The sequence below is a fragment of the Manis javanica genome, chromosome X (genome assembly GCF_040802235.1).
Source record: "Manis javanica isolate MJ-LG chromosome X, MJ_LKY, whole genome shotgun sequence".
In the NCBI taxonomy this organism is placed as follows: Eukaryota; Metazoa; Chordata; class Mammalia; order Pholidota; family Manidae; genus Manis; species Manis javanica.
The window spans coordinates 112,878,284-112,905,073 of NC_133174.1; the positions used below are offsets into that span (position 1 = coordinate 112,878,284).

Consider the following 26,790-nt stretch of genomic DNA (forward strand, 5'->3'; position numbering starts at 1 on the left):
AGCAGTATGGAGGTTCCTCAAAAAGCTCAAAATAGAAATACCATTTGACCCAGGAATTCCACTTCTAGGAGTTTACCCTAAGAATGCAGCAGCCCAGTTTGAAAAAGACAGATGCACCCGTATGTTTATTGCAACACTATTTACAATAGCCAAGAAATGGAAGCAACGTAAGTGTCCATCAGTAGATGAATGGATAAAGAAGATGTGGTACATATACACAGTGGAATATTATTTGGCCATAAGAAGAAAACAAATCCTACCATTTGCAACAAGGGGATGGGGCTAGAGGGTATTATGCGCAGTGAAACAAGCCAGGTGGGGAAAGACAAATACCAAATGATTTCACTCATCTGTGGAGTGTAAGAACAAAGGAAAAACAGAAGGAACAAAACAGTAGCAGAATCACAGAACCCAAGAAAGGACTAACAGTTATAAAAGGGAAAGGGACTTGGGAGGATGGGTGGGAAGGGACAGAGAAGGGCAGGGAAGAAGAAAGGAGGCCTTCTGATTAGCATGTATAATATGTGTGGGGTGCATTGGGATGGCTGTGCAACACAGAGAGGACAAGTAGTAATTTTGCAGCATCTTACTACGCTGATGGACAGTGACTAATATGGTATGTGGGGGGGACTTGGTGAAGGAGGGAGTCTAGTAAACATAATGTTCCTCATGTAATTCTAGATTAATGATACCAAAATAAGAAAAAAAAAGGGAAAGACACTTTAAGGAGTGTAGAAAATTTGGGAGGAAAAATCAAGAAAATAAAAGTAAGTTACAATTGTTACCTAAAAGTAACCACAGTTAACCTTTTGGCATATTTCATTTTAGTCTTTTTTCCTGCAGATGAATTTATTTTGCATAGTTGAGATCATATTGTGTATATAATTCGGTATTCTGGTTTTTTCACATTCACAGTATATATATTCCACATAATTTTATATTTTCCTAAAAATAATTGTTAATTACCATGTAATCTAGGGAGGTAAGGTACCATAATTTCACTCACCTTTTATCAGAATTTTATTCATCTCCCTCTCTGCTGGTCATTTGGATTGGTTGATATATAGCCCATATAGTATATATATTGTGTATATATATATAATATATTGGTTGATGTATATGTATATATATGGCTTATAATAGTACTATTATGAGAACCCTTATAATTTAGTTTTTCTGTATCTCTCAGATTTTTTTCCATAGGATTCCTAAAAGTGGAATTATGTGGTTATAGAGTATAAACATAGATTTAGATGCATAGCATCCATAAAACCATCTCATAAAATGAAATATCAGATAGTATAAACATAAAAATAGCTTTAAGCTTAGGTTTATAAAAGAAGAAATATATATCTTGCATTGAGATAAAGCCAGAAACAGTTTTAAAAGGCCACACAGCATATGATACTGTTCCCTTTCCATGGCTTAGGTGGTCGATTCATGGATATTCAATGTATTATTTTATAAAAAGTATAGTGGACCAGGTGATCTCTCAGGTTCTGGCTACAGAGTTCTTTGAAGTTCTGTTCTTTTATGGTTCCATAGGTTTGCATGGATGTGAGATGTAAGTTAAGAGCCACTTGCCCCTTGAGATGCATGTAGTCTGAGTATTTCATGCCTGGGCTGCAGTAATCTTGGGGACAGTGGGAAAGAAATACTGGTATCTAAGCAGGCTGGAAAAGGAAATGAGTCTTTGTGAAATACACACACAAAACTTAATTTTGCAACTAGTAGAAACAAGTACATAGTAGAGTAGAAGTCTCCTAAATAGAAAGTTGTTTTGTTGAGTAACTTTCTACCTGCAAGTTCCTGGTTTCTCTTTGTGCTCACAGAAGTACTAAATTGGAATGGTTATTCACTTAAAATTTACTTAATTCTCACAACACTCATATGAGGTAGATGTGTTACTTATTAATAACACAATCCATTATTATGTTTATCTGCAATCACTTTCACTTAACTCTCTGAGTTAGTTGGCAAATATCTTTTTTGTAATGTTGTTACTAAGAAAGGGTTTCATTAATTAAAAAATTATCTGTGGATTTTTTTTTTCCTTGTGTGATAATACAGGGTCTTGGTAAGACTTTACAAACAATTGCTTTGCTTGGTTACCTGAAACATTACCGAAACATTCCTGGACCTCACATGGTGTTAGTTCCAAAGTCAACTTTATACAACTGGATGAATGAATTTAAACGATGGGTCCCCTCTCTCCGTGTTATTTGTTTCGTTGGAGACAAGGATGCAAGAGTAAGTGAGAAATGGGTTTAAAAAGGCAGTCAAGAATAACTTCATTTCTGGGGTTAACTTGCATACCACTGCCAGAAAAGACATTTAAGTTGACCACTACTATTAAGTAATACTTAAGTTGTGCTTATTATTCCGTGTTAGGCTCTGTAGTAAGTGCTTCTTATATATTAATTTACTTAATTCTCACAACACTCATATGAGGTAGATGGGTTACTTATTAATGACACAATCCATTATTATGTTTATCTGCAATCACTTTCACTTAGCTCATTAACCTAAGCATTTTTGAGTTGCACTTTTAAGTGACTTTTTATAAAAAAATCTTATTTACCATGTATCTTATCAGTGACTCTATCATTTGTGCAATTTTGACAGCAAAAATTTGTAAATTTGCGTGACTTAATTTTTTATGTTTAAATTTTTGACTTTGACTTGGTATTATCCATGCCCATGCACACACACACACAAATGGAACCTTTTCTGTTTGTATTGAGAGCCTCTCTTTTGGGTTTATACACAGACAAAACTTTCAGTTTTGGTCTTTGAATAGAAAAATAGATGTCTGCACATATTTTTAGGTAGTATTAGAAACTCTGGGCTCTTGCTTAAATTAGCTATTTGTCAATCTAGTAAGCTGTAATGATTATAGGGCTGCAGAATTAATCTAAAAATAATTTATGCACAAATACAAAAATGCATAATCAGCTTAGAAAGCATATTATTAAACTTGTCTTTATTTTGCCTCCAGAGAACATAGTTTAGAATAAATCTTTATTCTATTTTACCTATTTTGATAGGTTATCAAAAGATATCCTCAGCAGAATGGTAGCATAATGAATTATGTAATTTTATCCTCATCTTGCTTGAAGAAAAATTACTTAAATTTATTTAAATTTAACATTAATAATTTAAATAGTGAAATACTGACTTCAAAAATTTAGAATTACAAGCTTGATTCTTCCCTATGCCTAATATTTGCCAGTAGCAAATTAGTCCCTTAGAGCTCTTTCTGATCACTGCTGTTATTTAATGTAATACCACCCCTTATAAAGCTTTCCATTTCTGAAATATTAATTTTTACTGAAATTTTTTCCTGAAGATCATAACCAAAAGAGAAATATCTAGGCTTGCGTTTTCATAATGTCTCAGTAAAAATTTATGTCAGTGGTTTTCAATTATATGGAATACAGAGGTTTCACGAAGTATCTCTGGGAGTTTTAAAGAAAAGCAGATGTATTTAATTTGTGACTGCCCTATCTCTACCCCATGGGATGTTGGGATTATTCTTATGGTTTCAAAAATTTCTTAATCTTGAAAACCAATATTCAAAGTCAGTATTTTTCAAATTGCCCCTCATTAATAGTTTGGGAATTCATCTTAGTGGGTGGTAATAATAATTTTTTAAAAGATTGAGATAGAATAGAATAGAAAATACCACAGTGTTTCATACATAGTAAGTATACCTATTGCTTCTTTCATATAGACGTAGGTGTATACTGGATTGCAACCTAAAGTGTAATTTGACTGTGGGCCATGGTCAAAAGAATTTGGAAACCAGTAATTATTAATTATATAAATAATGTACCATATTCAACATTCACAGATTGATGTTGGTATGTTTAGAGAAAATCCAGGTCATTATTTATAGACAGACTTGAAACTCGGTACCACATGGGATAGATATATTGGGTCTTTCTAGTTTCCTGGCCTTTTGTAAATATAAGAGGTCAGTATTTTAGTAGTCAAAATTTTGACGTAGGCTACAACAGTTGTTCAGTTGAGTTGGGAAATTATTAGAGATACTCCTGATATGTCTGATGCTAATGTGGTCCTGAAGTATGTAGATGTGTGAATACCAAACATGGTTTTTGGCCCTTCTTTTTCCACTCCAGAGGCATCAAAGATCATGGACATGGAAACAGGAGATCTGTCTTTAGTTCTGGCTTTGCTGCTAACTGTATGATGTTGTCTCCTATAAAATGAGAGCCTTTGGATTATGTGATCTTAGTTCTGTCCAGATATTGAAATCTATCAAGTAGTTACACAATTTAAAAGCAGAGCTAATTTAAATTAAAAATAAATGTATGTTCCATGAATCTGTAGGAGGAATCATTAAAATGATTGTTTCATAAAATCAAACAAGGATTATGTGTTTGCAGGACCAAATGGGATCTGACACCCTGGCTCTCTTTATTTTGTCTCCAATTCCCTAATGTCTTAATTAACTTTTTTAATATGATCACTTCCCAGGGTGCAGCTGAGTTATCTACAAAGGCCTTTTTTCCATCCTCTACTTCAGTCCAGGCAATCCTTTAACACGGTAGTGGGCACTAGTGAATATTTGTTGAATGAGTCCATGGTGTGTTTGGTGCATAACTGCAAATTTGTGAAATAATGACTTGGCAGCTAACAGTTAATTTTTGTCTGTGCACTGTAATTTCAGCTTTATAGATTTTCAGATTTACTGATCAGCACCTTATTATGGATTTTGTTGCTCCCTGTTAACTTCTGTGGTTTTATTTTGACCTATAACATCTGGAATTGAGTTGTTATAAGTTAAAAATGCTCTCAGTCAAGTTGAGTACCATGTTGGCCACTCCCTGTGAAGATTTAAAAAAGTTTTAAATGGTCTCACCATTTTAAATAGCCTTCTCTACTAGATAGAGCAAATCCTCTTTCTGAAATCACATTTGTAGCCTCATAACATCAGGAAATTCACAAAAACACATGAATGGGCTTTCATGACCCCTTAACAAAGTATATGATTCATCCCTGCTAAAAGAAACATAGAAGAGATCCCAAAAGATTGGCATTACTCATGTATATTGAGTTCTTACCCTTTGTTGAAACTACATCATTGTAATGCTGATATCTTGTTATGAATATGGTATTCGGAAAGTAGTTACTTTGCTCATGTCCTTGTGGACCCCTTATGATAAGAAGAGAGCCTAGTGGTTTAGTCATCTTCTGGTGGTATGCGCTTCTCCAGTTCATTCAGTATACCATACTTATTTAAGGGAAACCTTTGCTTCTCTTGTACTGCTGAATAATATTAGCATGTCATCCAGATAACTGACCATAAATGTACCTTTGGGCCTCAGTTTTCCTATCTCAAAAGTGTATGACACTAAATGAGACCCAGGGTCTCTTAGTACTCTTAATATTCTCTTGATTTAATTTTGTGCTCATCTTGTTGGCATATTCTAACAATAAGTAACTATTTTGCATTAGGCTCTTTTTATTCGTGATGAAATGATGCCAGGAGAATGGGATGTTTGTGTTACTTCTTACGAGATGGTAATTAAAGAAAAATCTGTATTCAAAAAGTTTCATTGGAGATACCTAGTCATTGATGAAGCTCACAGAATAAAGAATGAAAAATCCAAGGTAAGCCAGTTCTCAATATTTTTAATTTTCTTTTAATGACCATGGCTATTCACTTCCCTGTATTCAAGAAAAAAAAGTGATTATGATTTTATTTGTGCATTGTGAATGAAAATCAGCTTGTAAAATGGTTTCAAAGTTTAAATTACTGAATACATGGCAAATGGAAATTGTGGAGTTTTTAATGTAAAGAAATTTAGGTGGGGGCTCTCTTGTCCCCTCCTGGCCTGAGCCAGGAGCTCTGTCCTCTCGCTTTCTCTCTAAATAAAAGCCTCTGCCTTGCAAGAAACTTAGGTGTTAATTTGCTATACCCGTTGCAGCCTAACTCTGTTATGCTATAGTATGTTAATATTTTGGTAATATTTGGTGTACAAATGTCATTTGCATTGATTTTTTTTACCAAGGGAGCTACCTTATATGTATTCATATGGATTAGAAAAAATTATTTCCTGAAATTATCTGACTTGTGTGAATTAGAGTGTGGTGTTAACATTGAAAAATATCAATATTTCTTGCCATTCAACTGCATCAATAGTAGGAAAAGCAATTATTATGATGAACCTCTCTTTGGATCACTGGGCTACTTTGGGAGAACAGGGACAGAACTGGAGCAAAGGTGCCAGGTGGATCATACTACTTTCAGATTGGAACTAATACCCAAAAAGAGGGCACATGTTAGAAAATAACTGTTTATTTAAGAGCATTATAAAAGTGCATTTTTATTGATAGGATCACTGCTCTTTTATATTTTTGCTTCAATTTTTGTGGTCTTTATTTAGTAAGTTGATATAAGATGTCACAGAAAATGGGCTCAGCTCTGGTGCTTAAAATTTGTGACCAAGCCAAGTCAGAACTTGGCTAGGCATGTACATGTACATGACTGGGGAGAAGCAGCTATTTTGTAAAGTGACTAGCCTGGATTCTAACTGTTTCTGTGAACCCAAAATGGAGAAAATAAATTTTTTGAGGTGGGGGAAGGGTGTTAGGTGTGACTGTTTTCTGCATTCTTGTAAGTGTAGAAATGCCTAGAATATTTTGTTGAGTTGTGCTTCATTGTGGCAGTGTCACCTGAACTAGGATATTTTTCCATAGAAAACTAATTTTCAAGTTTTATTTTATTCAAAAAATGTATTGGTTGGATAAAGAAGTGAATTGAACATTATAATAAATGAAAAAAATGTTAATAATGCTATTATTTTTCTAGCTTTCAGAGATTGTCCGTGAGTTCAAGTCAACTAACCGTTTGCTCCTAACTGGAACACCTTTGCAGAATAACTTGCATGAACTATGGGCATTACTCAACTTCTTACTGCCTGATGTCTTTAATTCCGCAGATGTAAGTTTAAGTCATATGTTGTAAGTGTAATTTTCTTATGTTCACAGACATCTGTTTTCAAAATGTAGAATATATATTGCAATTTATAGTTCTTCATTTGTAATTCTTTGTGTGTTTTGGTTTTCACAGAAAAGAGCTCTTAAGTATAAACTTTTCAAATGGGGATATCTAGATAAATAATATTGCTTTTCCTTGAGATTATCCTCCTTGTTAAAATTTGGGTATATCACATTGATGCCATAATTTAGGAGATAGGCTGAGTTCAGAATAGTGCATGCATTTCAGATTTTTATTTAAATTGGAAGGGTTTTCTGTGTACTAGTTTGGCAGTTGGAGTTTTTAACATGGTCTCTAATTATGGTAGGCATTAACATTTGGTGAGTACTAAAGGGCTCATAATGTGTGATTAGAGAAACAGTGTATTTTGTGAATGTATGATTTATATTTTCATCATTAACACAAGGTTATGCTAGTGCAGCAAATGAATTGAATGATTTATGGACTTTGGAGCTTGATTTTCGTCCTTACTGATATTAATTGATACTAAAAAGTACCATGCTCAGCTATCCATTGGTTTGTATACCTTATCTTGCTTTTGTTCATTTTTATTGTTTAATATTTTCTTCAGCAGTATATGTCTTCAATTTTATATTCTTACTACTACTTCTCTCAACTGGATATGATGCTGCTATGGTATGGGGAAGGCTAATCAAACGCCTTTTAAGGAAAAAATGGTGATGGGGTTCCTGTATAAAGGGGTTCAAATTTTGTTAACCACTTTAGTATTGTATCTGTTTTCAGAAGTAAATAATATTGACCATCACAGTTAGTATATCTTTTGAGGTGATTTCAAAATGAATTATTGCTATATTAGTTGTGTAGAATAAATATTGAGTTTATTTTTAAAAAAGCAAGCCATGTGCTGACTACAGAATTTTTGTCCCTCCACAGGACTTTGATTCTTGGTTTGACACTAAAAATTGTCTTGGTGATCAAAAACTTGTGGAAAGACTGCACGCAGTAAGTAGTAGCAGAGAAGAAAATTTAGTACTTAAATGCATGTATAACCAAGCCAGAAAATGAAGTGCCATAGAACCTGAACTTCTGGGTTTGCCTCTTGGTTTAGTCTCACGGCTTCTCCTTCCTAACCTTTCTGATAGCCTCTTTGGGAAACAAACTCCACTAGATACTCAGCTCATCTACGGAGTAGCTGTTTTGCTTTGACGTTCCCCTTTGGGCAGTGTGGTCTTCTCCCATAGAGGCTCTTCACTCCCCACACTCCACAGGTCCTCGAGATCGTATCAGTATTCTCCTAGTTCCCCAGTGCCACTTGTAATCCACTGCCATGTATAGAGAGGTCTTCTACCGAGGCTCGTTATCTTGCAGGTCCACCCTCTCCCATTCTCTTCTCTGTCATCTATTCATCACCATTTGACTCCCTCACATCATTAAACACCAGTTTTCCATTCCTTGATTACAGCTTCTTACATCTTTCTAGTTCTTTCACCCATTCCTCCTTCTGTACTTTCAGAGGCCTCCAGTCCCTGGACCTATGCTTTTTCTCTCCATCCATCTGCCCATTCCTGCTGTTAACTTTTTTCTGTATTCATCAGTAAGCCTATTTTCTATCACTTGGACTGCTCTTTAGCCAATACTTCCAAACTCCCTTGATCTCTTGTCCATCTGCTATTTCCATCCTGAAAGCCTTAAACAGGATTGATGTAACTGTGTCTCTGTCCTCTGGGTTTGAATTCTGCTTCACCCTCTTAGTAGCAGAGTAACCTGCTGTGTACTGGGGCTGCTCAACAGTCATAAGGAAAGTTATACAACTGTACAGGTTAGAGCTACTACAGTTTCATATCCTCTGACAAAAGCTGGGATTTGGTGATGCTGGCCACCTTTGATGTGGCTTTCTACAGCATTCCTTCCCATTTCCTATTATAGCTATTTCAGACTTTACCCAATCTTCCCAAGACTTCTATCCCAGCTATCCTCTGGCCGCCTCCTTTCTCAGCAAATATCATTTCTCTCAAAGAGAAGAAGAGAAGTCATTAAGTAGGAACTCCTTCAAGGATATCCATCTTCCAAGGATATCTGCATCTCTGTTACTTTCTGTCTGAATGGAAAAGGTGTTCTTTCCCTGGCCAATGGCTAATTCTTCCGACATGAACTCTAATCTCTTCTGTTTCTTTTTGGACCTTTTCCCACACTTTATCCTTTAATTGAATTTTCTACCTTTCTCTCTATATTGGCTCATTTCCCCCAACATGTAAACATGCTCGAGTATTTCCCTTACTAAATCCAAACCCACACCCATACCCACCCACCCTCATGCATACAAAACAGTACTCCCTCAACACAGTGTCCCGCTTTAGCTGTGATTCTGGTTTCTTCCCTTGATAGCTGAGATTGAAAGAGTAATTACCAAAGAATAATTACCAAATCGATCTCTCTATATTTCTCTGCTATCTCCAGAACTACCAAATTGATCTCTCTATATTTCTTTCCTACTTCTAGACTTATATGTCTCACTGCCTTCTGAGTCTTTTTGCTTAAATGTCTCACAGGCAGTTGAAAGTCTTAAGAATCTCTCTTCGACAAGTTTAAGAGGCCTAATCCAGAGACTAGAAATCGTCTTTTACTCTTCTCACTTTCTTACCTCCCATAGATCTCTAATAATAATAGCTACGGTTGACTAACTGTGGTTAAATTCTACATGTGTACTACCACAAATTTTCACAGCAGCCTTGCAAATAGGTATCATTATCCCCATTTTAGAATGCTTGACACATACATACTGTCATGAATATATTTTCTTGGATGAATGGGAGAAGAAGGGGCTCAGAAAAGTTAAGGAATTTGCCCAGCTCATAACAGCTAATTAGGGACTGAGCTGATGATAGAATCAGCTTGATCTGAGTTTGAATTTGGCTTCTGCCACTTACTAGCAATGTAACTTTGGTGAAGTACTAAAATTACAATAATCACATTTCCCTCAAAGAGTTATTGTAAGGATTCGATACTCTATGTAAAGTTCATGGTGCAGTATCTGGCACATTGCAGCTACTCTGTATTGATGGTAGCATTACTATTTTCTCGTGATAGAATCTGTCTTACAGTTGTACACTGATGATTGCATCTTTTTTCCTCCATATCTTCCTTGAACCATTTTCTCCTCTCTATATATTCATCTTGAAATGAATGAACATTTTTTTGAAATGGCCTGTATTTTTATCCCACTTTTAGAGATTCTTTGATCCATACTCTGACTACAGCTTTCCTCTAAGGTTTAAAAACCTCATGTGACAGCAGCCTTTTTAAAAGTGGTTCTTTCATGCTTATTCAATAGTCAATAATCTTGTTGTTTTAGTTTTTTATGTATTTTGTGCCATCAAATCATGAATGTCTACTTTAGGTCCCCTATTCTCATTTTCCATTTAATGGGCCACTACTTGGTTCTTTTATAGCAAGAGAGTTGGCAACAATTGGTGTTGGTAGTGTTTTCAGATTATGCTTTGGGAAGTACATTTCACATTGGGATGTTATCAATGAAATATGTGATTTATAATATTAAATGTTTTATAAACTTTTGTAAAAATGCCACTTTCTAGGTTTTAAAGCCGTTTTTGTTACGTCGTATAAAAACTGATGTAGAGAAGAGCCTGCCTCCTAAGAAGGAAATAAAGATATATTTGGGACTGAGTAAAATGCAGCGAGAATGGTGAGCTATTTTATTTTCGTTATGATTTGTGTGTAGGGATTTATTAAAAACTAGCTTCATAGTGGTTCACTCCTGTTTTCAGTTAAAATTACATTTTATGTTTAAATGGTAAACTAAGTAGTTCAAATATTTCAATAGAAAATTTATGAGTATTTTATTTAACCTTTGGGAAAGAGCATGCATGGGCGTTGAGTCTATAGATGTGTGTTTGAGTCCCATGCTTTGTCTCTTAGTAGCTATTTAACTTGGGAAAGTTGTATAAACTCAGTTTCCCTTAGGTAAAATGGGAGTGGTAATACTTAGCTTATAAGAATGACATCAACATTAAAGAGACTAATTTCACTGACACATTTCTTATTCTTGCTTTTCCACCAGTGAAAATAGTAATAATCATAAAAAATAATAAGATGGATGAAAACATTGGTGATTGTGGATATTACAAAATAATTAGCTGAATTGGTTTGATAAATATAAGCAAGTCAGGGAATTGGCAAGAGGAGTCACAAGAATTACAAATTAGCCATGTTAATATAATAATGTTTAGATGCAAAATGTTGCTTATATAAATAAAATCATATATCACTTATATAATGACTTCTCTATTATTGAAGCTAGTATAGGGTAGTGGTGAGGAGTACATATCTTTGGACTCAGATATAAGATCAAATCCTGGCTTTGTCCCTTTCTGTGACTGAGTTAGTTGTTTCACTTAGCTGCCTAAATTTCCATCTGATGGGGATAATTCTAGTGCATACCTCAGAGTTGTGAAAATTTAACAAGATTCCTTTAAAGCTCTTACATGATACTGGCACTTGTAGTCCATACAGGTTGGCTGTTATTAAAATTAAATATTTTAACTCTTCAGGTGGGTATGTAGATCTATTTGCACCTGAGTAAAGGTGTAAAAGAGAAAATGAAAAATGTTTACAGGATCAGAAAAGAATGACTTATGAACACAGGTATAAGAAATTGCCATTGTTTTTAGCTCAAACAATTTAAGGGTGGATGCCAACTTTGAGCAATTTTTAGTTACTGTGAATAATTACCAAATACAGCCTCTTTAGTTAGCTAATTATCAGATATATTAGGCAATTTATAGTAATGGATAAATGCAGGAGGAGACAAGTTTATAGGCACCGTGCAAGTTAAACTGTTCAAATCTTCACCAGTTTCTTGGTTTTGCTGATCATATTTGTCTCAAATATTGTTTACCTTTAAATGGGAATCTAAGCTGATCACATTTCTTGAAGGCATTAGACCTTTCTAATAATCAAGGATTAATTATAGTTTAAAATCATAGGTATACAAAAATCCTGATGAAAGATATTGATGTGTTAAACTCTGCCGGCAAGATGGACAAGATGCGACTCTTAAATATTCTTATGCAGCTTCGAAAGTGTTGTAATCATCCTTACCTTTTTGATGGTGCTGAACCTGGTCCACCTTATACCACTGATGAGCACATTGTCAGCAATAGTGGTAAAATGGTAGTTCTTGATAAACTCTTGGCCAAACTTAAAGAACAGGGTGAGTTACAAATCTTTAAATTAACATGAAATTACTTAATAGCTTGTATATGAATAACATTTTGCATATTCACTCACCATTCATCCATTCACTCACTTGTTCAGCAAACAGTGCTGAGTACTACTATTTGCCAAGAAGTGTCCTATGGGGTTGGGTATACAAAGATGCATAAGACAGCAGTCTTTGCCTTGGAGAAGTTCACAGTGTAGTGAGGAGGAATGATTGTAGTTCATTATGATGAAGTGCTTTGATAAGTTGAGAAACTGGGAGTTGGAGAAGTCTTCACAAAGTTGACATTTGAAGTGAGCACTGGAGAACTTGTAGGAGTGAATCCTGGGAGAAAGTAGGAGAAGGGCAGTAGTCCAGTGAAAGCTTGTGTGGACCCATCACTTATCCTCAGGATGGAGTAAAGGCCGACTTTAAATAAATCATCCCAGTATGTGTGGAGGATTTTGAAGGCCTTAAAAATGCATAACTCAACAAATGCATAATTCTGTATAGCATCCCATAAAGGTGTGTGTGTGTGTGTGTGTACGTGTATGTATGTAGTGAAGTGTCCATGTGCTACATATTTACATTGCATATGATGTTTACTTTATTATTGTAGCGTTCAAGTTACTTGTACACAAGTTGAATAAGTTGCATTTTTTGGTGTGTCTTTTAGGTTCAAGGGTTCTCATTTTTAGCCAGATGACTCGCTTGCTGGACATTCTGGAGGACTATTGTATGTGGCGTGGTTATGAGTATTGTCGACTGGATGGACAAACCCCACATGAAGAAAGAGAGGTGAGGAAGAGCAAATAAAACAGGACTTCAAAAATCAGAGTTCAATTAAGCCATGTTTTACTTCATTAGGTAGTTTTGAACTTTGGCCTTTTTTTTTAGTGAGGTGCATTGAATCTATCACCTCTCTTTCACTGAGGTCTTAAGTTTGGCTTCCAATACACTGACTCTTTACAAATCTTCCTTTTCAAGGTCTTCAAAGACATCTTCACTTATCTAAAGAATACCACACCATTGTATTCCTACCTGCTTTAACCACTGCTATCGCTGGCCTTTTCATTGTCATTTTTTACCTTATTCTTTGACCTGATTCCATGTCAGTTTCTTGTTTTGATTTGCTTCCTACAGTAGACCCTTGCCATTTGTGGAGTTAACAGTTGAGATATTTCCAGTTTATGAGCAACTCTAAAGATCCATGGAACATAGTAATTTGTAAAGGGTATAATCTCAGTCTTACAGCTATTTTGTAAAACTGAAATGGGACAACATGGTATATAGGTGCTTACCATGCACTTGTATCTTGGGGATACTAAAAGGTTGGTGTGCAGGAATGAGTCACCTAGCTAGTGAGGAAGCCTACCTAGCACCCAGTGTCTTTCTCAAATTTGAGAATTCTTACAGATGTTTAGATTAGCCCTCATGAATGTCATGGGTCTAATGTATTTTACACCCTGTAAAACACTTTTGTTTTGGGTTGGAGGACTTTGCTAATTTACCTTCTCTTCTGTGATTCTTTGGCCTCTGTTCTAAGTCTATACTCATGCTTTGGGCATAGATTGTGATTTCATGGTATAGTGGAAAATGTATTGAATTTAGTTTCACAAGATCTGGATTTTAGTGCCAACTCCAACATTTTGCAGTGTATGCAAGCTATTTAATTCTCTGAGCCTCATATCTTTAACTGTATTATAAGGGTAACATCTCTACATATGCTTTTTTCTGATAATGTTGTGAGGTTCATTGATACAATAGGTATGAATGCAGTTTTTAAACTGTGTAGTGCAGTATATACTGCATGCCATGAAATTGCACACAGGCCTTTTTACCTCTCAGCATTAGGGCCACCAGCTCAGGCCACAAGGACTCAGCCTGTGTCCCTCTCCTTCCATAGCTGCAGTGGACATAGACCCTTGGGTGCCTCCTTATTGAAGCCTGGCCATAACATAGGATAGAGTCCCCATCAGGCACATAGACCTTTTTCCTATTAAGGGTTTACTTGCTACCCCTCATGGGGAAACAGTTGGCATAATGTTTACAACTGTGAGGATGTTTCAGAATTTACAGTTTCCTACTCTGTACTATTTTCATCTGTCTGAAATGGTAACCTTATGTTTTACTGGGCTTTTGCTGATTTATTCCTGAGAATGGGTTTCTCCAAATTCACATTAAGCATAGGCCATATAGTACCATTCAAGATGACCCTTCTTCCTGGAATGGAGATAGATGATAGGCAGAAGAGTAGGTGCTTTTCTGACCCTAAATAAGTCAGTTTGCATTTCTGACTGATCTCGATGCTCATGAACAATGTGGACTTTACCTAATTATGCCCAAATTATTCTGGTTCCTTAAAATTTCAAAGAAATTTTGGAGACTTTGAATTGCATGTATTGACTTTAGATACAGCAAAGTCAGAGCTCTTCAATTTTTTGGGAAATGTCCTGCTTTCCCATTACATTGTTATTCATACAATAATAATTTCATCTATTTTCCTGTTAAGAAGGGGAAGGCCACATTTGTTTTCCTTTCTCTAACTTTTTTCTGGCTATTAATAATTCTTCCTCAAAAGCTCTTAGATTTGGTCCTCTATCACCACAGCAAATTCAGCTAGCTGTCTCTGTTCATCTCTGACTCAGTCTCTAACCTTTACTTAATTGGCCTCCTCACTCTTAAGGGAAAGGAACTAACATTTGTCAAGTAACTACTAAAAGCTGGGCAATGTACATTCCACTTGCATTCTCCCAGCAGCCCAGTAAAGTACTGGCCAAATTTTCTCCGCTTGAAACTGTGTCTCAGAGGTTAAATGCTTGCTCAGAACCACGTATGCAGTAAATGGTAGAGTTAAGGATTCACACCGAGGTTTTTGCCATTTTCTTCTCAACCAAACTGCCTCTCACTACACCATGCTGCTTCTTTACTGCCCCTTCTACAAGCTATATGGACAGCGGCAGTGAGTGTCGCTTTCTCTGCCTGCCACTTTTGGCCGTGCCATGCCACTCATTAAAAGTACAACTTCCTGTATTTTGTGATTTTAAAAGTAATATATGATTGCCGAGGGAAATACGGAAAATAAAAGTACTTATGGCCAATATTTTTATGTATATATAATACATGTGAGTTACTGATATTATACTACATTCACTGTATATAAAGTTCAGTATCCTGATACTTTTTACTCAACATTATGTTGTACTTTCCTATATTAGTAAAAAATCATTGTGAAAATAATTTTAGTGTAATATTTCATCCCATGGACATAGTATAAATAATTTTCATCCATTGTTGATCATTTAAGTTGTTCCCAATTTTTCACTATTATAAACAATGCTAAAGTGAAAATCCTTCTACATAAATCTTTGTGCACATTTCTGATTATTTCCTTAGGATAAATTCCTAGAAGTGGAATTACTGGGTCAAAGGGTATGAACATTTTTAAGACTCTTGATGCATATTGCCAAATTGCTTTCCAGAAAGGTTGTACCAATTTACACTCCCAGCAGCAGTGTATGAGAGTGCCCGTCTCACCGTCCCCTCGTCAACATTGAGTATTATTTTTTTTAATCTTCAAAAAATGTTATTATGTTGTTTTAATTTGCATTTATCTGATTATTCATGAAATTGAACATTATTCTTATGTTTATTAGCCATTTGTATTTGTTGTTGTATTTTCTATTGATGTCTAAGTGTTTTTTTTTCTAATTAATTTGTATGAGATCTTTATATACTAAGGATGTTAACATCCCATTAATTTTTAAGAATATTTATTAAATATCCCTGGACTACCTTCCTGACTTTCCTCATTACTTCCCTCTTTGCCCCTTTTCACCATATGGAAATAAATCTTCTTACTGTTCCCTTTTATCTGTTGCTCTGGCCCCCTTTTCTAAATCTTTTTTTCTCTCGATTGGTCTTCTAAACTATACCTTCTGTATTAATCCTTCATAAACTAATGGGAATGAAATTGAGATGGCTGACATTTTATCCTCTAGGTATATTTGACCTCTCATTCAATCAAAACATTTTCACTATCAATTGTTTTAAAATAAATGATTTATTACTTGCTCAGCTAAATTTGCTATGTGATTGTTCTAAGCTTGTTTATATGAGCTAAAGTTTAGGAACCTTAAGTAATATGTAATAGTATGGAGTATAGATAGATACCTGAATTTTAAGTAGAAGACTCTTCTAAAGTGGTGTTTTGTGTATGCATGTTAGAATATTTATTTCTTAAGGAGTCTGGTAATTTGATTTTTCTCTCTTTTCTTTTATATCTTCTGTGAATTAAAAAAAAGGAAGCAATAGAGGACTTTAATGTTCCCAATAGTAGCAAATTCATCTTTATGTTGAGTACCAGGGCTGGAGGTCTCGGAATTAACTTGGCAAGTGCTGATGTGGTTATACTATATGATTCAGACTGGAATCCACAGGTTGATCTACAAGCTATGGTTAGTAATCTTTAATGATATCAGAAATTTATCTTAGTTCAGAATACTATTATTATTTATATAGCACAAAAGGAACTTATGATAAAAGGATAATAGCAAATTTGGGGAGGTTTTATAGATGTTAAAATAGATTGTCCTGAAAAACAAAGTTGCTGTACTAAATGCAAAAATAGAGAAAATGAAAACGAATACACCCCAAATCCAAATACTTGTGTAACATTTGTGTGTCAATTTTGGCTTTTATCATAAAACAAAAATGTCATTATTTCCCACTTCTGAATATCGAAGAGGACACATATGTTTAATGAAAAGGGTTAAAAAGTTAATCTCTCAATATTATTCTGATTAACAACTAAACATATATAATCCTTAGCACTGAAATTGGGAGAGGTAGGATTTTAACTTACTGTAATAAAACAACCGAGGCAAGAAGATAAAACAGTAACACAGGAATATATTCTAGGAAAATATTTGCTACCTAAGGACATCATCAGAAACTATTGTACCCCTTTAAAAAAATTTACAGGGAGCTATTTCTCTTTGCTTTCATTGTGGTGTCATTTACTGAACTAGAGCTACAATTTCTGTCAGTGTGACTCACATTTTAAGATAAATGTAGTATCAGAAGCAAAAGGATGCAAAATAGCTATGCATTCAAAATACCAAGAAGGTTTGGAATAACTGTATTTGGAAGCAATTACAGTTATATTCTTTGAGGCATGTTCTAGAAGTCCTTCCCTTTCTTTTGTAATACAGAATTGAAAGATACTGGCCATTGGAACATTTTTAAATCAGCATGGTTTGTCATAATTATTATTACTTTAGCATGATAGTGAACAATTAGTATGACTAAATAGGAGTAAGCCCCAGTAGGTTACAGCATTACTGAACTGGAAACCTGTTGCTGATAACCCTTAACAGTGTTACAGGAGAGCTGATCTTTCAGTTTCCTGATTTGAGTTTGAAATTTGAAATATGTGTAGAGGTGTGCAGTCTCTTTCAATGTGCTGTTACCAGTCTCCAGTGTTTTTATATTTAGCACAAGAGCTGTTTTAAACCTTCTTTGATTTTTTTTCTTGATTACCCTCTCCTCCCTTCACCTTTTGCCCTAGCAGTTTCTGTGTTTTAAAGCACTCCCCCTAGCTGGTTTTATATTATCAGAACTTGCCATCTGCTGCCTTTAGCAAGTATAAACCGTAGAACCGATTCTAGACCACTGTGTAGTATGGCTATTAATATAGCATTAATTTTTATGACCCTTTATTACAGATCCCAGAATTGCCTCAGTAAAGCAGAAAGAGCTCCTTGATGATGAGAAAGCTGACTTTCACCATCGTAGTAACCCTTACTAACTACTTTGCCCCTCACAAAACTCCTTGCTAGTGTGGAAGATACTTGTATTTAGTGGCCTAAAGTTACTTAGTAACTTAATCCAGAAGCTTTCAGCTCTCTCTAGGAGCTGCTTTTGCCTGTTGTCTTTCTGGAAATTTTCCATTAATGGTGCAATAAAATATTTGCAGATTTCTTTGTTCCCAGGGGTCTCTAGATATCTTAATGTTCATCCTGCTTTCAAAACTGGCAGGTCTAGAGACATCAGGAAGTAATTTTATTTTCAGAATTTTATATGAAGGCTATACTATACATTTTATCCAGAATACCCAATATCTTACATTAGGGTTCTATCTACTAGGATCGAGCACATCGTATTGGTCAGAAGAAGCCAGTACATGTGTTCCGTCTCATCACTGACAACACTGTTGAAGAAAGGATTGTAGAAAGAGCTGAGATAAAACTGAGACTCGACTCAATTGTTATACAACAAGGTATTTATACATGTAAACTTAGATTTAAAAAAAAACATGCAACTTTCCTTACAGGAGATAAATTTTAATGAATGTTGACCAAGATTTATGATCTTAGAGAAAAAACCTGTTTTTTTTTAAAATGGCTAGTTTAAATGTTCCATTTAAAGCCTTGCATTGGATATAGGGGGTTGATAGTTGAACATCACTTGTTTATGAATGTCAATTTCATGTCTTTTGAAATACTTGATATTACGGAGCAGATAAAATGTGTAGTTTAAAATATTTTAAAACAAGTATTACTAGTGCCCCATACAGACAGATTTGATCTGACAAATTGAACATCACAAAACGTTCTGAGTTTTAACTGGATTTTACAGTTTCATATTGAAATGGAAGGTATGGTAGAAGAAAAACTTGGAGGGTTCTTCATTAAAAAATAACTTAAAACTCACTAATTTCCTGTTCTCATCAAATTTTACTTAAATGTGGTAGTTTCTGCTTAGAACAAATTATACTTCGCCTTCTCTGGAATATAATTGAATATATACAACTTCTATTTTTATTATTAGGAAGACTCATTGATCAACAGTCCAACAAGCTGGCAAAAGAGGAAATGTTGCAAATGATACGGCATGGAGCTACCCATGTTTTTGCTTCTAAAGAAAGCGAGCTGACAGATGAAGATATTACTAGCCTTCTGGAGAGAGGGGAAAAGAAGGTTAGTTAAAATGCCATTTTGTTTTCATGCTGGATTGTTTTAAAAGTCAGCTTACTTTGGAATGTTTATTGTATTTGCATTGTTGCCAAATGCATGCTTCAAGCTGCATGTTTCCAATGACTCATGTTCTCTCGAAGAATTTGTAGATTTTTATCTAGGGTGGAGTTTAGGTTTTTTTAGTTTAATTTTTGTGGGAAAGACTAAGATCTGGGGTTTAAAATCGAGTGACCTTATCCCTCACACTTACTGAAAATAATACTGGTATTTACTTAAAGCCAGATAAATTTTATGTTTAATCATGCATGTCAGGATTGCATTTTGATGACCTTTTCTGGCATTGGATTAGAAATTGTCTGTTGATAACATTATGTTAACTGAACATCTTTTATGAACATCACATGAAATATTTCAGCATTACTTGTTAACGAATAATGTGTTTCAGAAGATTTTGATTTTGTGTTGAATTTGGCTTTTTTCACAAATTATTGTGGATGATTTCAAACAAGCGAAAGTAGACAGAATAGTGTAATGAGCCCCCACATTCTTATCACCCATTTCCAAACCATTACCCAGTCCTGCCCCATTTGCAGCATTAACTCATCTTCCCCCTTCCTGGATTATTTTGAATCAAATCTCAGCCATACCACTTCAGCTGCAAATATTTCACTATGTATTTCCAAAATATAAGAACTCTTTTTAAAAACATGATCATTATGGCATTATTTCACCTGAAAAGCCCCCGAAATTCCTTAATAACATCAACTATCCAGTTAGTATTCAAATTTCCAATTTTCTCGTGAGTAGCTCTACTTTTTTAAAAACAGTTGTCTTTTTGTTGAATCAGAATGTATGTAAGTAAGGTTTACACTTTGACATTGGCTGATACATCATCTATATCTTTTTTAATTTGTAGGTTCTTCTTCCATTTATGTATTATTTCCCTTGTAATCTATTTGGTGAAGAAAGTGGGTTGTTTGCCTTTTGAGTTGCTCACAGTCTAGATTTTATTGATTCTATCCCCATGTCCACTTATTTACTGTATTTTTTGTAACTTGGTTTAATTTACTTTTAAGATGAATTTTTTGTTGATGAGGTAATTTATTTATTTACTCATTGATTAATTATTATATCGCCAGACTTATTTATTTTATAACTGACCCCACCACCACCCCTGCCTCTGGCAACCATCAATCTGTTCTCTGTGTCTATATGAGTTCTCTGTGTCTATATGTGTCTATATGATATCTCCATATCAGTGAGATCATATGGTATTTGTCTTTTATCTGTATGACTTCTTTCACTTAGCCTAATACCTTCAAGGTCCATTCATGTTGTTGGAAATTGTAGGATTTTAATAATAGTCTGTAATATATATATACACCACATTTTCTTTATCCATTCATCCACTCATGGACAGATACGTTGTTTCCATGTCTTGGCTGCTGCACTGAACATGGGGGTGCAGATATCTTTTTGAATTAGTGTCTTTGTTTCCTAAAATAAGTACCCAGAAGTATAATTTCTGCGTCATATGATAATTATATTTTTAATTTTTGGAGGAACCTCTATACTGTTTTCCATAGTGGCTCCACCATTTTACATTCTCACTGACAGTGCCCTAGGGTTCATTTTTCTTCACTTACCAACACTTACCATCACTTGTTATTTCTTGTCTTTTTAAGAATAGCCATTCTAACAGATGTGAATTAATATTTCATTGTGTTTTTGATATCCATCTCTCTGATGATTACTGATGTTGAGCATTTTTTCATGTATCTGAGGTCATATCTGTAATTTTGAGCAATCCTGTGTTAATATGTTTCATATTGGCATGCAAAATGTGTTGGTTAATTCCAGTTTGCCTTTATTTTAGCATTAGCTATTTGTTCCATTAAAATTATGCAATAGAAATTATAATGTGGCTGCACCTCAAATGATAAAAGATCTTAAAGCCTAAGTGAGAGTACTTTGGAAGTACCATTTATACATTTGAAATATTTGGGTCAAGTTAAATTTATATTCAATTTGATGTTGGCATTGCATTCTTACCTTACTAATTAGTAGATAGGCTATTTCATGTCAAAATTTGATTTTTATAAAAAGAATCCGAGAATCTAAAGATGGTGGCATGAGTAGGGTGGTGGAAAACTCCTCCAAAAACCATATATATTTTGAAAATACAGCAAAAATAACTATTCCTAAAAGAGTGACCAAAAGATACAGTACACCAGCCAGGCTACATCTACATCTGTGAGAACCCAACATCTCACGGAAAAGGGTTAGATACAAAGCCGTGACCTAGCGGGACCCGAGCAGTCCCCCAGCTCACTGGCAGGAGGAAAAGAATCCGAGTGGGGAGGGAGTGGAAGCCCAGGACTGCTAAATAACCAGCCCTAGTAATCTTCACTAGGAGCACAGAAACACATTGCATGGTGTACTGGATATTAGAGGGATGGAAAAACAAAATCTGAGACTAAGACTGCGAACAGGTTCCCACAGCTGGCTGCCCTGGGATAAAAGAAAAGCGGGGGCTTTAAAAGTCTTAAAGGGACAAGGGTTTACCAAGTGGACAAAATTGTCCTGGCATACTTAGCACAGCAGGCTGAGAACTTTAAGGAACTTCAGGCACCCTAACTCCTTGGGTGGCAGCACAGCTCCAAAGCCTCTCATGGTGATAAGCAGCCTGCCGTTCATTCCCATCCCACTGGCACTGCAAGCAAACCAACTGACCTGCCATTGCTACAGAACAGTGGGGCAGCAGCCCGACCCACAGAAACCACACAGAGGATTCCCTAGCATGTGGCTAACAGGCCCAAACCCAGTGGCTGCTCCCTGCCCATGGTTGACAGGCACAGACAGTGGAGACCAACAAAGAGTCTGGAAGGCACAAAGGGGCTTTATTCTCACAGCAAACATGCCCTGCTCATCTGCAATGTCTGCCAATGCCCTAGGCCATCCTGAAGGCCGCTCTGCCCAAGCAGCTAAGGGGATTAACCCAGAGGCTGACCCCTGTGCCTGGTTGACCCACACAGACAGAGAAAACCAGCACAGAGTCCAGGAAGCACATAGGGGATCTGTTCTCATGGTGGACGTGTGCTGCTTGTCTGCAACCACTGCCAGTGCCCTAGGCCATCCTGAGGGATGCCCTGCCCACAGTAGCTCAGGGGATTAACCCAGAGGCTGCTCCTTGTGTGCAGTTCACCGGCACAAGCAGCAGAGATGGACAAGGTGACCAGCAAGAAGGAAGGGAATTTGTTCTCCCAGCTGACACATGCCATTCTCCGGCAACCACTTCCATCACCATGAAAAGGCAGAACATTGTTCAGTCCAAAATCCCTCAAACACCAGAGAGGGCCTGGTGAGACCAAAATCACCAATCTTTCTGCAAAAGAATTCAAAATAAAAGTCATAACCATGCTGATGGAGCTGCAGAGAAATATGCAAGACCTAAGGGATGAATTCCAGAGGGAGATAACAGAAAGAAAACAAATAATGAAAAGATTTAAGACCAGACTGGATGAGGTGGAAGAGACTGTTAATGGAATAGAATTCAGAGAACAGGAATATAGAGAAGCTGATGCAGAGAGAGATAAAAGGATCTCTAGGAATGAAAGAATATTAAGAGAAATGTGTGACCAATCCAAAGGAATAATATTTGCATTATAGGGGTACCAGAAGAAGAAGAGAGAGAAAAAGGGATAGAAAATGTCTTTGAAGAAATAATTGCTGAAAACTTCCCCAAGCTGGGGATGAAAATAGTCTCTCAGACCATGGAAGTCCACAGATCTCCCAACACAAGGGACCCAAGGAGGACAACACCAAGACATATAATAATTAAAATGGCAAAGATCAAAGACAAGGACAAGAGTATTAAAAACAGCCAGAGAGGGAAAAAAGATCACCTACAAAAGAAAACCCATCAGGCTACCATTGGACTTTTCAGCAGAAACCTTACAGGCCAGAAGGGAATGGCATGATATATTCAATGCAATGAAACAGAAAGGCCTCAAACCAAGAATACTGTATCCAGCAAGATTATCATTTAAATTTCAAGGAGGGATTAAACAATTCCCAGATAAGCAAAAGTTGAGGGAGTTTACCTCCCACAAACCATCTCTACAGGATATTTTAAAGGGACTGCTCTAGATGGAAGTACTCCTAAGGCTAAATAGATGTCACCAGAGAAAATAAAAGCATAATAAAGAAAGTAGACCAACCTAATACTAACTAAATGCAAAATAAAATCAGCTATCCACAAAATCAGTCAAGGGAAACACAGAAGAGTACAGAATAAAACACCTAACATATAAAGAATGGAAGAGGAAAAATAAAAAGGGAGAGAAATAAAGAATCATCAGACTGTGTTTATACTGGCATAATAACTGAGTTAAATTAGACGGATAGATAGTAAAGAAGCTACCCTTGAACCTTTGGTAACCATGAATCCAAAGCCTGCAATAACAATAAGTGCATATCTATTGATAATCACCCTAAATGTAAATGGACTGAATGCACCAATAAAAAGACACAGAGTAATAGAATGGATAAAAAAGAAGACCCATCTATATGCTGCCTACAAGAGACTCACCTCAAACCCAAAGACATACACAGACTAAAAGTCAAGGGATGGAAAAAGATATTCCATGCAAATAATATGGAGAAAAAAGCAGATGTTGTAGTACTTGTATCAGATAAAATAGACTTCAAAACAAAGAAAGTCACCAGAGACAAAGGACATTACATAATGATAAAGGGGTCAGTCCAACAAGAGGATATAACCATTATAAATATATATGCATCCAACACAGAAGCACCTACATATGTGAAACAAATACTAACAATTAAAGGATGAAATAGAATGCAATGCATTCATTTTAGGAGACTTCAACACATCACTCACTCCAAAGGACAGATCAACCAGACAGAAAATAAGTAAGGACACAGAGACACTGAACAATGCACTAGACCAGATGGACCTAATAGACATCTACAGAACTCTATACCCCAAAGCAGCAGGATACACATTCTTCTCAAGTGCACATGGAACTTTTTCCAGCATAGACCACAAAGTAGGCCACAAAAAGAGCCTCAGTAAATTAAAAAAGATTGAAATTGTATCAATCAACTTCTCAGATCACAAAGTTGTAAAACTAGAAATACATTGTACAAAGAAAACAAAATGGCTCATAAACATATGGAGGCTTAACAACATGCTCCTAAATAATCAATGGATCAATGATCTAATAAAAGCAGAGATCAAGCAATATATGGAGACAAATGAAAACAACAGCACAATGCCCCAATTTCTGTGGGACACAGCGAAGGCTGTTCTAAGAGGAAAGTATATAGCCGTCCAGGCCTATTTAAAGAAGGAAGAACAATCCCAAAAGAATAGTCTAAATTCACAATTACTGAAACTGGAAAAAGAAGAACAAATGAGGCCTAATGTCAGCAGAAGGAGGGACATAATAAAGATCAGAGAAGAAATAAATAAAAATGAGAAGAATAAAATAATAGGAAAAATTAATGAAACCAAGAGCTGGTTCTTTGAAAAAATTAACAAAATAGATAAACCTCTAGTCAGACTTATTAAGAGAGAAAGAGAATCCACACATATAAACAGAATCAGAAATGAGAAAGGAAAAATTACAACAGACCCCATAGAAATACAAAGAATTTTTAGGGAATACTATGAAAATCTATATGCTAAGAAACTGGATAACCTAGAAGAAATGGACAACTTTCTAGAATAATACAACCTTCCAAGATTGACCAAGGAAGAAACAGAAAATATAAACAGACCAGTTACCAGCAATGAAATTGAATCGGTAATCATAAAACTACCCAAGAACAAAACAACCCAGACCAGACGGATTCACTGCTGAATTTTATCAGACATTTAGAGAAGTCACAATACCCATTCTCCTTAAAGTTTTCTAAAAAATAGAAGAGGAGGGAATACTTCCAAACTCATTCTATGGGGCTAGCATCACTCTAATACTAAAACCAGGCAAAGACACGACAAAAAATGAAATCGACAGACCAATATTCCTGATGAACATAGATGTAAGAATACTCAACAGAATATTAGCAAACCGAATTCAAAATACACCATGATCAAGTAGGATTCATCCCAGGGATGCAAGGATGGTACAACATTCTAAAATCCATCAACATCATCCAGCACATCAACAAAAAGAAGGACAAAAACCACATGATCATCTCCATAGATGCTGAAAAAGCATTTCACAAAGTTCAACATCCATTCATGATAAAAACTCTCAAAAAAATGGGTATAGAGGGCAAAACCTCAACATAATAAAGGCCATATATGACAAACCCACAGCCAACATCATACTGAACAGCGAGAAGCTGAAAGCTTTTCCCCCACGATTGGGAACAAGACAAGGACATCCACTCTCCCCACTTTTATTCAACATAGTACTGGAGGTCCTAGCCATGGCAATCAGACAAAACAAAGAAATACAAGGAATCCAGATTGGTATAAGGAAGAAGCCAAACTGTCACTGTTTGCAGATGACATGATATTGTACATAAAAAACCCTAAAGACTCCACTCCAAAACTGCTAGAACTGATATTTGAATTCAGCAAAGTTGCAGGATACAAAATTAATACACAGAAATCTGTTGTATTCCTATACACTAACGATGAACTAGCAGAAAGAGAAATCAGGAAAACAATTCCATTCACAATTGCATCAAAAAGAATAAATCCCTAGGAAAAAACCTAACCAAGGAAGTGAATGACCTATACCCTGAAAACTACAAGACACTCTTAAGATAAATTAAAGAGGACACTAATAAATGGAAATTCATCCCATGCTCTAGGAAGAATTAGTATTGTCAAAATGGCCATCCTGGCTAAAGCAATCTACAGATTCCGTGCATCCTTATCAAAATACTGACAGCATTCTTCAACAGACTGGAACAGATAGTTCTAAAATTCATATTGAATCACAAAAGACCCCCAATAGCCAAAGCAATCCTGAGAAGGAAGAATAAAGCAGGGGGGATCTCGTTTCCCAACTTCAAGCTCTACTACAAAGCCACAGTAATCAAGACAGTTTAGTACTGGAACAAGAACAGATCCTTAGACCAGTGGAACAGAATAGAGAGTCCACATATTAACCCAAGCATATATGGTCAATTAGTATATGATATAGGAGCCGTGGACATACAATGGGGGAAATGACAGCCTTTTCAACAGCTGTTGTTGGCAAAGCTGGACAGCTACATATAAGAGAATGAGACTGGATCATTGTCTAACCCCATACACAAAAGTAAACTCAGAATGGATCAAAGAACTGTAGGTCATGAAACCATAGAACTCTTTAGAAGAAAATGTAGGCAAAAATCTCTCGGACATAAACATGAGCAACTTCTTCAGGAACGTATCTCCCCAGGCAAGGGAAACAAAAGCAAAAATGAACAATTGGGACTACATCAAACTAAAAAGCTTCTGTACAGGAAGGGACACCATCAGCAGAACAAAAAAACACCCTACAGTATGGGAGAATATATTCATGAATGACATATCTGTTAGGGGTTGACATCCAAAATAGATAAAAGCTCACACACCTCAA

At 35.8% G+C, this 26,790-nt stretch overlaps 1 protein-coding gene across 15 annotated transcripts in view; it reads left to right on the forward strand.

The window, feature by feature from the left end:
- The window catches only part of SMARCA1 (SNF2 related chromatin remodeling ATPase 1), a 284,916-nt gene that overhangs the window by 13,094 nt on the left and 245,032 nt on the right, over positions 1-26,790 (forward strand). For 11 of the 15 annotated variants that reach the window (XR_012127465.1, XR_012127461.1, XR_005060978.2 and 8 more), the window contains exons 6-16: positions 2,071-2,250; positions 5,482-5,637; positions 6,839-6,970; positions 7,922-7,990; positions 10,582-10,691; positions 11,992-12,218; positions 12,883-13,004; positions 15,603-15,638; positions 16,511-16,663; positions 18,354-18,486; positions 19,038-19,186. Coding sequence is in view for 8 of the 15 variants with exons in the window: in XM_073227843.1 (XP_073083944.1) it covers positions 2,071-2,250; positions 5,482-5,637; positions 6,839-6,970; positions 7,922-7,990; positions 10,582-10,691; positions 11,992-12,218; positions 12,883-13,004; positions 15,603-15,638; positions 16,511-16,663; positions 18,354-18,486; positions 19,038-19,186 (1,467 nt within the window). In the remaining 7 variants the exon portion in view is untranslated. The remainder of the gene's footprint in view (positions 1-2,070; positions 2,251-5,481; positions 5,638-6,838; positions 6,971-7,921; positions 7,991-10,581; positions 10,692-11,991; positions 12,219-12,882; positions 13,005-15,602; positions 15,639-16,510; positions 16,664-18,353; positions 18,487-19,037; positions 19,187-26,790) is intronic. The other 4 variants (XR_012127463.1, XM_037016926.2, XM_037016922.2 and 1 more) reach the window with 2 other exon arrangements.